General features: G+C 40.0%; 1 protein-coding gene and 1 long non-coding RNA gene across 15 annotated transcripts in view; one reads left to right on the top strand and one right to left on the bottom strand.

Annotated features, from left to right (window-relative positions):
• Positions 1-15,345, top strand: part of TRPM3 (transient receptor potential cation channel subfamily M member 3) — a 618,857-nt gene that overhangs the window by 539,911 nt on the left and 63,601 nt on the right. For 9 of the 14 annotated variants that reach the window (XM_075128732.1, XM_075128737.1, XM_075128733.1 and 6 more), the window contains 3 exons: positions 2,558-2,658; positions 4,049-4,183; positions 6,495-6,545. In XM_075128732.1, coding sequence (XP_074984833.1) covers positions 2,558-2,658; positions 4,049-4,183; positions 6,495-6,545 — 287 coding nt within the window. The remainder of the gene's footprint in view (positions 1-2,557; positions 2,659-4,048; positions 4,184-6,494; positions 6,546-15,345) is intronic. The other 5 variants (XM_075128735.1, XM_075128736.1, XM_048850431.2 and 2 more) reach the window with 1 other exon arrangement.
• Positions 1-15,345, bottom strand: part of LOC125636774 (uncharacterized) — a 135,660-nt gene that overhangs the window by 12,927 nt on the left and 107,388 nt on the right. The window lies entirely within an intron of this gene.

Below are 15,345 nucleotides of genomic sequence, written 5' to 3' on the forward strand. Positions count from 1 at the left end.
CAGAGGGTCTGTTTGGGAATATAGGGTCTTGTCCTGCAAACTCTTCCATGTGTGGAGCTTGGCTTCAATAAAACTATTCTCAGTAGTGTTTGTTGTAACAGGTCCTTGGTGAGTACTTTGCAGAGATACCCATACAATGTGGTTTGCCCCAGGAAGTTCACAGATAAACTTGTTACTGAGAAATGTAAGTACTCTGATTTAAGGAGAATGCTAATAATCAATATTCACCAGTCAGGCAAATTACTACCAAGTAATAGCCACAAATGTTGCTATTCTCTGGATTACCATTGTATGCATGGGTCTGTGTTTTCCTTTACGTGCTGCTGACACTCTTGATTCTGAGCTCCAAGGAGTGGCCCCCTTTTCTAGAGTGGGCTGAATTCAAAGTTTTGCCTTCCTTTGGGGTAGCTGTCAGTGGCACTGCATAAAAGCAGAAGCAGCAGGGAATAGAAATGCTAGTACCTCACCACAGATAGCATCAAAACGAGTGATACCTTTAGTGTCCAGACTAGCAGATGAATGAGAGGTGTGGATACTGTGTTTACTGTGCCCTATTTTTGCATTTCCAATTTATTCTTTGACATTGATTTCTTTATGCTGCAGCAACACATGAGAATGAGGGAATCCTACCTATAGAATCAGTCTTGGGAGTAGGCAAACTGGTTAATTTTTAAATTTTTCACACAGCGCACAGTCTGTGGAACTCCTTGCCAGAGGATGTTGTGAAGGCCAAGACTATAACAGGGTTCAAAAAAGAACTAGATAAGTTCATGGAGAATAGTTCCATAAATGACTATTAGTCAGGATGGGTAGGGATGGTGTCCCTAGCCTCTGTTTGCCAGAAGATGGGAATGGGTGACAGGGCCTGGATCACTTGATGATTACCTGTTCTGTTCATTCCCTCTTGGGCACCTGGCATTGACCACTGGTGGAAGACAGGATATTGGGCGAGATGGACCTTTAGTCTGACCCAGTATGGCCGTTCTTAGTTTCCTAGAGTGCCAAAACCAGATGGCATCTATTGGAGTTATAGGTGAATCTGTATCCACAATTGCAGTGGCTTTTCTAAAATATTTGCTTGGTTTTGCCCATTTCATACATGTTGGAAAGGATGTTTCTTACTCCAGTGGACATTTTTGTTTCTTGTTCTTAGTGCTGTTTGGAATTTAATCTTAAATTGTTTGAATTTTCTTTATCTATTAAAAGTAATCAGTGCATCATGGAAAAATATGGACTAAACTGCATCCATAGCCCATATGCTATTTTGTATAAATGTTCTACACCTTTGATTTTGTTTTCCTTTGATCTATTAGCAGCATAATCTAAACAATCACACACTGAAGAAGGCAGCCCTCTGATGTGGACAGACAAATGAAGGGGTGTCCTAGCAACAAGAACCATATGATGGCTCTCAGAGCAACTCCTCTGCGTGGGTCAGGTTTCCTTCCACATTCATGGCTCTCATGAAAGACAGGGAATCAAGATGCCTGTGCCCAGTTGGTTTACTAACTGACCGACTGATTTTGATGTAAAGTAAGAACACCCTGGAGAGACCATCTGTTTCATTCAAGTATCACATCCTGGTGTTCAGCACATTTGCCAGATAATAAAATGAACCAATACAGTAATTAACCCATATAGAAAAATGCTGCCTCATCGAGGCCCTGCCTACCAGCAAAATCAAAGGGCTCTTATTTATTTTGCTGATCAGTTCATTAATACTAATTCTCATTGTGACTACTGAAGTTCAGATATTGTTTTTGGTTACAAATCCACTCAATAACCCTGAAATCCTTAGCAGAACATTTTTAAAAAAAAAAAAAAAAAAAGGGGGGGGGGGCAGATCAGGAGTGTCCCACAAAATCAGTTAAAACTGAAGTAAAGAACTCTGCCTTTCCAAAAACAACAACCCTCTCATAAGCCTTAGCTGCATACTCTCTTACTTAAAGAAAGTAATATTACATTTCATTATCAGCTATATGTCATGCTTGCTCATATGAATTTCTCTGCTATGGGACTTGCTGTTCATCCATACTGGTAAAAGAAGGCATAATGCCAGTGTTTTCTTTGTGGGTAATACAAATCCTTCTTATAATACAGAACCCTCAGGTATCCAGCACTATTATGCATAGAAAGTGGAGATTCTTCATACGTAATCAGTCAAGGCAGGTACAAGATTGACATGTTTGTAGATTGGGCACATGCCCCTGCGTATATGATCTTGCAATTGGAGCAGGAGACAGTCAGGACAACTGGGTTCTATTTCTGGTCCCTATCTGAGTGGATATTGTATTTGTATTTCACAAGGGTGCTGAGGCATAATTTATTAATCTTTGCAAAGGTGAAAAGTGCTATATAAGTATTTTATTGCAGGAGCACAGGGGAAGGGTTGTATTTGATAATATAGGGCCCAGTTCTGAAGTTCTTACTCAGGAACAATTGCCGTTGACATTGGTGGGAGTTCTGACTAAGTGAAGAGACTTCATATTCTAGTGTTGGGCCATTGACTGGGTCTAAAATGTGCCTTTTTTTTTTCTCCCTGTCTGTTTATATATAGGAGCTAATGCGTCTGCTCCAGACCAACTGAGCCTAGCTTTGGCCTGGAACAGAGTAGACATCGCTCGCAGTCAGATCTTTATTTATGGGCAACAGTGGCCGGTACAGTATATACCATCGTCTGCAGAAAACGCTTAAAATCTGATATGAAAGGGAATGCATTTTTTTAAAAAAAACAGACTAATATGGGGTTTACAACATACTGAGACATGTTCAAGTCCATCTCAAGTTTCCCTGGTCAGAGCTACTGAAGGCAGGATAGATCACAAAAGTGCCCTGCTCTTCTTAAAGGAAATGATGCCATTTAGTGATGCATCTAGATCATCGCATCCACTGGCCACACCTTCCATGAGATAAACAACAAAAACTAAGCTATATTAAAATTTGTTCTACAAACTACCAGTGAATGTCTGCTGCATACCTTTTGTATGCAAAAAAAAAAAAAACATTAAAATACAGTTATGGGGAAAGTGAGATTTTTTTTTTAAACTTTTCTAAACATCCACATGACATTGTATGCTAATACTTATGATAATCTGTCATGTTGTAGTACATGATGTAGTAAATTTAAGTTAGATACCTATCAGGTGTCATCAGACACAAACTATCACAATGTGAGACCCCCAGAGCAATTGTATCAAAGAAAATTGCCTATGTTTAAATACATTTGTTGAATTTTTATTTTAAATGTATTCTCCAGTTCTTGCTACTCACAAAGTTGGGATTTGCAAAGGAGCCTTATTAGTCAGTTTTTCAGTTAACCAGAATATTTCTCTTGCGTTCTCTATTGGAAATGAGCATGCAAAACACATGCAGCAGAGATTTAAGAGGGAAACCTGGATTAGGTGATTCCAAACAGCTACTGATGTCTCTCTCCATCACAAAATCACAGTGGCAATCTGTGTAAAATCTATTGTGTAAATTCAGTTCACAAGCTAAAAGCTGTAGGTACAAAGTACCTCCACAGAACAGAAGAAAGCCTGGACTGTGTGTAAAATGGATGTGATCTATCTGTTGCATTTGGCCCTTGTTGGAAATGCTGTTTAAATATTTCTGCTTCCCTGGTTTCAAACTCTTTTTGGCTGCTTGTGCGACAATATTCACTTAGTAGGAGGTAGGACTGAATGAGTACAAAGTGCAAAATCAAAAGAAACAAAATGTTTGTCAAGAGAGTGAAACTAATAATGAAAAGCTGACGAGGGTAGTGACTTGGTCACTGGCTACCTGAGAACTGAACCTTTCAGCTTATAGGTCTTGATCCAAATTTATCAGACTGTATTGATCTTAGCATACTGATCTTTTCATTTTTGTACTGATACTTTGAAACAGGGAAACCAAAATAGTTTTGAAAATGTGATGATCCCCTTCTAAGCTTAGCAAGCTAAGGGAATTCTGTCAAAACACCAAACCCTCCCCATGCTAGAGTGACAGTAGCATCTAAAGGCTGTCCTTTAAACCCAGGAACAAGCTGAATGAATCCTTTCCTTTGTAGGTGGGATCCCTTGAGCAGGCAATGCTGGATGCCCTGGTGTTGGACAGAGTGGATTTTGTGAAATTGCTCATTGAGAATGGAGTAAGCATGCATCGGTTTCTCACCCTCTCCCGACTAGAGGAACTGTACAATACGGTAGGGCCAAGCTAAGGCAAATTTTCTATCTGTTTGTTCTTGTGTTTCACCATCTGCCTATCCTAGAATGACCCAGTGGTGCACAGCACAGTCTACGCCTTCTCCACAAATGAGTTGTCATTTCCTTACATCACAAGCCAACATTGTTTTCTTGGGTTTGACTCTTATCGTGAGAATTCACTATTGCTTCCTGCTTACTCTGTCTAAACACACATTATGAAGTGTGGTTAAATAAAGGTCACTGAAGTTGCAGACGGCACTAGGTGGTTGCTGGGAGTTGTAGTTCAGTATGATAGACCTTGGGCTTAGACAGGCCATTGGCAGGGGAGTCATGGGCAAGGTAGGACCTGAAGGATAGTGCCACATGACTCCAGCACATGCCAGATTCCTGGAGAAGATAGAATGTTTAAAAAAACCAATGTTTGAGTTTTCCAGTGTTGCCAGCTCTTGTAATTTTTAGCAAGGTTAGCAATATTTGGTGTTTTTCTTAATCTGTTCAGCAGTTGCAGCTTTATTATCTGAGAATGAGAGCTTTTATTAGAAAAACAAAGTTTCCAGCCCTTATGGTTGCAGAGAAAAGCTTTGAAATATGTACTCTTAAATATTCCAACACCAGAAAGCTTATAAAAAGAACCCTACGTATATTGTTTTGTAAATCTTCTGATTTTTAAGAAAAATCTCATGGGGTAGGGGCTGGCTCATGGTTTTTGAAAGCTTGGAGTTGGTAATATCATCATGCAAAATTTCACCATTTTTGCAATCCCAAAATTAAGAGTTTTTACTTAGAAATTTTGGAAATAAAATTTGTAATTCTCCAAAAAGCAAAAGTCCTTAAAGCAAATGTGTGAGTATTGCACTGCTCTAGTTGCTTACAGCACTTCCTACACCAACGCTCACCTCTGTCACCCTCATCATAACAGCATGCCAAAAAAAAATATATTTGGGTGCTGTTGGGGAAACCTCCCAATTCACATCAGTGCCTGGTTCTGATGATTTCTGTTTCAGCCCAACTGAAAGGAGCTGTGATATGATACATGGATACAAGGCTTTGTTCTGCCTGTACATTTTAAATCCATGCCCTCATTGGGTATGTCACAGGGTTCAGCCATCACCGCCAGACTGGCACCTGTTCCTGGTCGTGTTGGGGATTAGCTCGAGGCTGACACCCATGTCTGTGGTCTCCACACTGGCACTCTGTTTCTGCTCCCACCTACAACTCCTCTCTCAGCTCCTAGAACCACAGCATCCTCTTTGCAACTCAGCCCTATGGCTAGGTCATCATCTGTGTTTCCCTCTTCCGGGGGGGCATATCTCCGTCCAACTGTCCAGCCTCTTCTACAGTAGCAAGTTGGGGGGGACACGGTCCCACCCACTACTCCAGACCCAAACCCAGGGACTCTGTAAATAACAGCCTCCTGCTTCTCCCCTGTAACCTCCATCAATGCTACTCTATTTCCCTGGGCCACTTCCCCATGGCCACACACCTTCTTTGCCCTCACATCCGGGCACTCTGCAGCTCAGTCCTAGCAGCAAGCCAGGAGCTCCCTCTCACTCCCCCGTCGCTAGCAGCTGTTCTGTCCAAGGTACTTAGAGTTCTCTCAGCCCTTCAGGGACACTGGCTTTATTCCATGGGCTCCCAGCAGCCACTGACCCTACTCTGTCTTGCTGGTCTCTTTTATTTGAGCCAGTTGGGCCTGGATTGGTTGCTCCCTGCAACTCCTCCCTGATTGGCTGTGCTTCATGCAGCCTCTCTGGGCTGCTCAGAGGACTCACCTCCATTGCTCCTTCTGGGGCAGGGCATGATTAACCCCTTGTATGCCTGTGTGGATTAGGTACCCCATCACAGGCTGTCACATTATGGGCCTCAGGGGCATAAATTACAAAATTTACTTGTGGCCAGAAGTTAAAGTGTCTCCAAATATCAAACCCTAAAAGATTTGACTCAGCTCATACACGTAATAGAAAAACTAGTATCTATGCTGCCCTTAAGCCAAAGGTACAGACCTGCTCTTTGACTGGCTTGTTCTTTGACTGTCTAACCTGGGACATGTCTATTAATTGAGAAGAGAGAGCCTGAGAATTTTCTGAAGGATGTTGGACAAAGCTATGCTGTTGTAGTTTATTTGAAAAGAATGGATAAATTTGTGTGACTGAAGTGCTACTGATTATTCGAGGAGTGCATATGTATGTTTGGTTGGCTGGTTAACCAGGAAAACTACATGAATGGAGCACATTCCAGATTTTACATTTGATCTCCTACGTGGCTTCCGTATAAGGAAAAAATATTTGCTTCTTTATCTGTCATTTACAGAGACATGGACCATCCAACACTTTGTATCATCTAGTGAGGGATGTCAAAAAGGTAAGAGTCCAATAGACGGTAGGTTGGAGGTAATGTCATGATTGCTTCTCGTAATTAGAAACAGTCTCTGTTTTGCATGAGCTTTCAGAGCATTCTCTTGTTCCTTCCCCTCTCCCCATCTGTCCACCATGCCATTTCAGACTGCATTGTTTGTTTGTATTGAATCTGAAACTCTTGCACACAATGCACAATTAACAAGTTACTGGGCTTGCTGTCTCAGTGGTTTTAGATGCTTTGGATACAGCGCTTTTGCTAGTGGAATTATAGGCTTTTTCATGCCATGTGGATTTATGCTGTTATCTATATTTTTCCAGACCCATGACTATTTTGGAAGCTAATGTCCATGTTGTCAGTCAATCCCTGAGACTGTAATAGATCTATATATATTTTTTCTGCTCAATCCTAGTCCACTGCAACATTTCCAGTTTCATCTTCTATGATATACTATAAAAGCTGTAAAGTCCTCCATCACAAACAGCATAGAAAAAGGAATAGTGCAATAAAGCAAGAAGACAGCTTGTCTCTCCCCCATTATCAGAATTTCAAGTGAGTTTCAGGCATCTTGAAATATAAAGGTCCCAATGGGGTGAAACCAATCCACTTTCTTTAGCAGTATCTTTGGGGGGGAAATTGTTATGCACCAGAAATAAATGAAAAACCAGTATCTTCTATGCAGATGATTCAAGCAGGGCATTGTGACCCTGTGCTGACCCCATCACCTTTAATTTTCTTTCAAAGGGTGTGTGAACTGCAGACATTCTCAGTGTACACTGGTGTCTACATTTCTTGTGCCTCCAGAAGGTATATGCTTTCAAGGGGACTTTCTGTGTACAGATTAACTAGTTAAATAATAGAGGGAAGAAGGAGGGAGAATTTTTGTCAGAGCACAAATCAAATTTGTGGTGTTCCTTTCATCAGTGAAATATAAACGGGGTTAATAGGGTTCTGGTACAACAGACATTTAGGGACTTCTAAACATCACAGTGTAACGGCTGATGTTTGATGCAATGCTACTATATTAAATAATGTTATTTAATAATTATATTAAAAATATTTTGGGTGGGCAGGCCACAGCCCCATTGGTTCTACCACACCCAGATAAAAGCAGCTAATGGGTCTGTATGCAATTGTATTAAAGGATCAAAGCAGTGAAACCCCATCCCACCCCAGAATCTGATCTTACTTACCCCATTTTAGCCCCATTCATTTCAGTGGTGTTACATAGGAATTACAGTGGTGTAATGGAAAGCAATCAGAGACCTTCCAACCCTTCCCCCCCCCTTTATTTAAATTATTCATGATGCCCCTTCTCCACCTCTTTCCTCCCACCCCTTGGTCTTTGGCTATAAATGTAATGGTAAAAGGGTCATTTGTATATGAGGCAGAAGAAGGGCTAGTTGCAGTGTCCTGCATTGCTTTCTGAAGGAGCTGAATAAAAGTGGACCTTAGGGGCTATTGCTTGTCATGGAGGTACGATGCTTCGTTTCTGGAGGGAACCTCTTTTCAGTCACCCAATGGAGCTGTGATAGCAATAGCAGCAGCCTGGGAAAAAATCTCACAGGTCATCTCTTCTGCTTCATACAGGTGTAACAATGTCTGGCACTGAGTGGGAAGGCAGAATTAGGATTGAAATAACAGACAGGCATGGACAGTACATAATAAACAAGTTGGCAAGAGTCTATTACTGGGGTTTCCCAACACAGAAACAAAAGAAAGCAAAAGCTTGAAAATTGATTAGAAATATTTGAAGAGGTTTGGGTCATTTTAGTTTTGTTGAGAAGGGGTCTACAGTATCATCTGTAGAATAGACAGCATTAACTAATATACAAGTGTCAATGAGAAAATATGAAATGCCTGCAACATAATTGGAATTGTTCGCATGCATAAATCCCTTGGGTGGAGCACAGTACTCAGATAAAGCCTGAGTGCAACTAGGCTGCCTGCTTCTCTGTACTTTCTCTGTGGGGCACAAGCTAGTGGTACATTTTTGTTAGTAAATATGTGATCATTTTTGTGTCTTTAAATGTTTGGCATGATTATCATCTGTCTTTTAGATTAAACAGATTCCATTTCAAATTCCCGGGTCTCCTCTTTCTAACATCCTTCTTCAGAAGGAAAGCATTTCAAGTGTCAAAAGGTTGTGTTATAATAAGGGTAATTAGAACATTGTTTACCATGGTTTCCCAGGGCCTCTAGTCCGAGAGGTGTTTTTAAAAGAATCTTATAGTGAAAAATTAAGTGTTTCATAAGCACTTTATATAAACGGAAGACTTTTTCATAAAGCAGTAAGAAACTAAAAGATTTTTAATATATTTTAACAATATGTATCCCTGGTGATTAAAAAATGTGCAAGGTATTGGAATTTTTCCTAAAATGTATCCTATTGAGGTTTATGTTGTTTTGTTTTTCCTCGTGTAGAATCTTTCTTTCTTTCTTTCTTTCTTTCTTTAACACCTGTCTTTACGTTGAGAAAATGTATGCTCTAACTGGAATACAGCTAATGGCTTAGAATACAAACAGTCCATGAGCAACCATCTGCTAGTGCTCATCAGAAATATGCCCCATTATGGACTATTCTTTTCATTTTGTCAATGATGAAAAATACCTATGCCATGCTGACTGATATCTGACATTGTACCACAGTCCTGCACCTGAGCAATCAAATCCCTTACTAGTCAATCGATCAGTCAGGAGATTTGACACGAATTTCGGTGCAAACACATTCTTGAAAAAAGCCTCTCAGTGGAACATAGCATTATTTGATAGCGAAATGGTTCACTATGCATGACAGAGGCAGATTGGTGTGTTGAAGCTAGTCTTTTAGTTGAGATAAATTTTGAAGCCAGATAGTTAAACTTTCCATCGTAATGGCAGTCTCTAAAAATATAAACGCCAAAGAGATTTAAAATCAGTCACCTCATCCTGGTACTTCCAGGACTAGCACAAAATATATGCATTTTATTTCATAGATAGAATAATTTGTAAATGTTCTACTGTAAAATGTGAATTGTTTACATCTTCTGTATCTTGGCAAATTACAGAATAAAAATAACTGCTTGAAAAAGGAAACATGAAAACAATGCTGAAATTGCCATAGTATATTAAAATGTATCGCCCTAAATCTCTAAGGTTTTTCCTTTGATTTAAGAGATATTCATGGTTTACAGGAGTTCTCATAGTACTATTGGGATTCCCTTTAGAACAAACTATTATGCACTGGGAGGTTACATTGCCACAGTCTTATTTATGGAAGCTTGTATTTGTTTTGTGCATTCTGATTCACATTCTCCTGAGAGTTTCCAAATATTGTTGTGGAGATTGTTACCTCAATATAGCTGTTTACAGTGTAGCCCTAAGAAAAAAAGCTAAACGAATTACAGCCACACTCAGGGTTTGAATTCTAAATGTATCAATTAACAAAGAGAATACTCTCTCCTTTCTAATTACTGTGGGTTATGGAGAACTGTGTCCCACTCCCACTTTTGATCCCCTTAGTTCAGCCACTACGAGTAAAACTAATTCTGTTTGCCTTATTCACATACACAGCCTCACTGATGTCAAAGAGACCTCTGTAAAGGCGAACAGAATTTGTCCCACAGTGGTTACTTTCATCACACTGTTCAGATGATACTCTTAAAATAAACAGCCGGAAAAAATGGAGTTGAATGTGTCTTGACATTATTTTTGTGGGCAGAGATTGCCCTCTACTGGTCACTTTTTAAAAAAAATAAATAAGATTCTGCCCTACCTTTGGACCCTATTCGTGCAAAGTCCTGCAGATCAGCAGGTCCGTATTTTTCATTTGTTTATTCTTAATTAATAGATGTTCATCCTGCTCATTAGTTATATATACATTCAAATTTCACTGCTCTTAGTTCTAGAGACAGTTTCTGGATTCCTGTATTACAGGGAACTGTGAAGCATAGTTTTTTCACCAGTCAGTATTTGTGAAATACTATTGAACTCTTAGTATAGAAAATGAGAAATGGTCATTATTTGTTACAAATAAAAACAGTTCTGAAATAGTGAAAGGAATGCCACTGATACGTTAGAATTTGAGAGGGGAAGAATAGTGCATTCGTGTCATAAAACTTACTTCAGGATCATTGCAGACTATTAGTACCATTGGCTCAAACTGTCCTCTCTCATACCTGTGCTGTGTAGGTAGGTTCCATGCTGTCTGAGGATCAAGGGTTTTGGGCAGCTTGCATCATTCTGCTGCCACTATAGCCAGACTTGGGGTATGAACTGAGCCTTATTATTAATCAGTTTATTTGCTGCAGCTTCTGCTACAATAGTCACGAGCACTGACTTAAGCATAATGTGTAGTTGACAATGTAAATAGTTATAATACATCCTAGAATATTTACAATAGCTTAATGAAACCTAATATTGCCCATTACAGTTAAAAACAGGGAGCTGTTTCATATCTACTACAGAATGGACATATTTGCTATGTGGGCCTGATCCTACAAACACTCTGGCACATGGGTAACTTTTCTTTCCCATTGACTTCAATGAGACTATTCACTACATAAAATTATTCCCATGCTTTACAGGATTGAGCCCTGTGTATGTATTATAGAATGTGTGCTTTTGCTATTGTTTTACAAGGTTTCTTCAGCAAAGTGTCCATTGATAATTAAATTGACTGAAATTTTCAAAACTGTCTAAGGGGATTTAGGCACATCTTCCATTAAAGTACAGGTAAATGTATTGGAAGATGTCTAAATCCTGTAGGTTGCTTTGAAAATCTGTATTATATGATAAAGTATTTAGTTCAACATTGTAATATAAATATTTATATATTATATAAATATATGCTATTGGATATTATATATTGTGTTTATTTAAATTGCATCGAGATAACTAATATTTACCACTTAACATGTTTCTATGGAAGAACATTCATTTATTGAGGTGTCCAAAACTGCTCCCATTGAAGTCAATGGGAGATGGGTAAAGAGATGCAATTCTCATTAACTTCAATAATAGTTGCTCCCATTTCTGCAAGGGAATGAATTTGAACCTTTCCCTTTAGAACGGTCATAAAGCGGCTCTACATAAGTCTCCTATATGGCACTTTGTCATTGGTTCCTGCTCACATGTGATCACAAAGAGAAGGCTAGAGCCTGCAGTCCTTACTCAGGTAAAACTCACATTGGCTTAAACATTCTGGACCGAGAGAACCATTTTTAAAAAGCCAATAATTTTAATTTTTCTTCTTTTAATGAGACAATGTTCATTTTCATTAGAATGCTCAGAACACAAACATGTTACCGGTTATGATCACATGGATAGATCATGCCTTTCATAAGGAGCAGTGCAGAGCCACTGTGTAGTTTCTGTTATCAGTGCTGACCCCTTAAGACTTCCTTCTGGTGTAAACACACCGTTTCCCAGACCTCCAGCCATGCTGGACATTCTGGTCACAATTTAACTTTCAGAGCAAATGGTAGGTGTAGCACAGAACACAGACAGACATTGCACCAAATTCTAACACATTATTGATCTTTCTTTAACAGCATGAGAAATACACAGATCTATACAAAAATAATAAACCCTACATGCATTTCCCTACCTCAGTTTTCTCATCACCTCAGAGCATTCTTTGGCCTGAGGTCAGGGCTGTCTGGAGCCATCCAGGTTCTTTCATAATCACAGTGCATGGCTTAGATTATGAAACATGGAGCCTTCTCTCCGACACTTGCCTCCTCAGATCTTGGATGATCCATTTACTTCCCCTCTCCTGCCCAAACTTCCTGCAACTGTCTTTCTGAGGGTTTTTCCCCCCTGTGAACCGTTTTGCAACCTTCCAGTCCTTCTGTCAGGTGACTCCTGGATCAGCCTCCTTAGGTGACCCCAGACTCCTACCAGGTGACCTCGTTGACAGGCAGCCTCTCCCCTGACAAAACAGTTCTTCTGTGTGGGAGCCTGCCTATTATCTACGATGTTTATATTTGAATGGAGGCTCATCTTAAGTTAATGACCCTCTATTGTCCGTCCTGTATCACTACACCTTGGAATTTCAGTCCAACATGGAGGCAGAGAGACCATGGAGAAGGCAACTAGTCCTCATTTTTAAAATAGAGTTGGTAGTTTGGCAAAGATACATAGAGTTCAGAATCTCACAAGAATTTATAAATTGTACACAAAGATTCTTAAAATCATCACAATCTGTCCCTCGGAGTGTTTTATAATGTATGCTTTATTAATCTAAATCAAGTAAACACATCTGCACAGAAGTCAGACAGATGTACAGAACCTCTACAGACCTGTCTGCAGAAAATTCCCAAAGCAAAAAAGAAGGAGTATTCATAAAATTAATTATTTTGAATTAATAACCCAGGTGTAATGGTACTAAGAAAAGTACAGATTAACTACAGTCCATGCTGTGTATCATTATAGCAAACATGATGGTTTTACTTGACAGGTTTCAGAGTAACAGCCGTGTTAGTCTGTATTCGCAAAAAGAAAAGGAGTACTTGTGGCACCTTAGAGACTAACCAATTTATTTGAGCATGAGCTTTCGTGAGCTACAGCTCACTTCATCAGATGCATACTGTGGAAAGTGTAGAAGATCTTTTTATACACACAAAGCATGAAAAAATACCTCCCCCCCCCCACTCTCCTGCTGGTAATAGCTTATCTAAAGTGATCACTCTCCTTACAATGTGTATGATAATCAAGTTGGGCCATTTCCAGCACAAATCTAGGTTTTCTGCTCCCCCCCCCCCCCACACACACACACAAACCCACTCTCCTGTTGGTAATAGCTTATCTAAAGTGATCACTCTCCTTACAATGTGTATGATAATCAAGGTGGGCCATTTCCAGCACAAATCCAGGGTTTAACAAGAACGTCTGGGGGGGATGGGGGAGGTGTAAGGAAAAAACAAGGAGAAATAGGTTACCTTGCATAATGACTTAGCCACTCCCAGTCTCTATTCAAGCCTAAGTTAATTGTATCCAATTTGCAAATGAATTCCAATTCAACAGTCTCTCGCTGGAGTCTGGTTCTGAAGTTTTTTTGTTGTGATATCGCAACTTTCACGTCTGTAATCGCGTAACCAGAGAGATTGAAATGTTCTCCGACTAGTTTATGAATGTTATAATTCTTGACATCTGATTTGTGTCCATTTATTCTTTTATGTAGAGACTGTCCAGTTTGACCAATGTACATGGCAGAGGGGCATTGCTGGCACATGATGGCATATATCACATTGGTGGATGTGCAGGTGAACGAGCCTCTGACTCGTTGTGGCTCGATAGTGTGGCTGATGTTATTAAGCCCTGTGATGGTGTCCCCTGAATAGATATGTGGGCACGGTTGGCAACGGGCTTTGTTGCAAAGAGAGGTTCCCGGGTTAGTGATTCTGTTGTGTGGTATGTGGTTGCTGGTGAGTATTTGCTTCAGGTTGGGGGGCTGTCTGTAGGCAAGGACTGGCCTGTCTCCCAAGATTTGTGAGATTGTTGAGTCATCCTTCAGGATAGGTTGTAGATCCTTAATAATGCGTTGGAGGGGTTTTAGTTGGGGGCTGAAGGTGACGGCTAGTGGCGTTCTGTTACTTTCTTTGTTAGTCCCGTCCTGTAGTAGGTGACTTCTGGGAACTCTTGTCAAGAATTATAACATTCATAAACCAGTCGGAGAACACTTCAATCTCTCTGGCCACACGATTAGAGACATGAAAGTTGCGATATTACAAAAAAAAACTTCAAAACCAGACTCCAGCGAGAGACTGTTGAATTGGAATTCATTTGCAAATTGGATACAATTAACTTAGGCTTGAATAGAGACTGGGAGTGGCTAAGTCATTATGCAAGGTAAACTATTTCCCCTTGTTTTTTCCTACCCCGCCCCCCCAGACGTTCTTGTTAAACCTGGATTTGTGCTGGAAATGGCCCACCTTGATTATCATACACATTGTAAGGAGAGTGATCACTTTAGATAAGCTATTACCAGCAGGAGAGTGGGGTGGGGGAAGGTATTTTTTCATGCTTTGTGTGTATAAAAAGATCTTCTACACTTTCCACAGTATGCATCTGATGAAGTGAGCTGTAGCTCACGAAAGCTTATGCTCAAATAAATTGGTTAGTCTCTAAGGTGCCACAAGTACTCCTTTTGGTTTTACTTGAGTACATTAAATAGTAGTATTAAGATAACAATTGCAATTTTGCTGCCTGGTTTTAGTTTTACTATAAAAGCTCTCATTGTATTATAGCATATTTTTTCCCCTGGGATACCGTGCTATTTTTATGGATTGGCTAATTGATCTCTTAGGCTTAATTCCATGTCCAATTAACCCAGAATTGTCATGTTTCCTATAATGAGATACAGACAGACTGTAGCTAATCTGGAGTTTTCTTAATATTATCATCAGAGTTGGGCAAATTATTCATAATGACAAATTTTATGAATTATGCCCCTTTTCTGTTTGTGAATTGTTCACAGGCAGAGGTCTGTATAAAAAAGCCAAATATTTTTGCGTGGAGGTATCCCTTACTTAGTCCCTGACTGCCCCTCTACTCTGTGAGTGCACCAAAGCTTTGTCTTCAGAGTTCCCCTATGGAGACAGAGAAAGGCCAAATGCCAGCTTTGTGGGACTGTCCTTCCATCTCTGGAATTTTCCAGGAACTCTTCCATGGGAGAACTGTGAGGGCACTGATCTGTGGGATTTTGATGGTGGGGTCTAGTGAACAAAGGTGTGGAACAGAGGACCTGTCGTTCTCCAGGCCATTGTTCTGTTCTGTTCTAATCTATGTATACTCTTATACCATGCTCATCACAGTAGTATCTGAG

The sequence above is a fragment of the Caretta caretta genome, chromosome 5, assembly GCF_965140235.1.
Source record: "Caretta caretta isolate rCarCar2 chromosome 5, rCarCar1.hap1, whole genome shotgun sequence".
NCBI classification, from domain to species: domain Eukaryota; kingdom Metazoa; phylum Chordata; order Testudines; family Cheloniidae; genus Caretta; species Caretta caretta.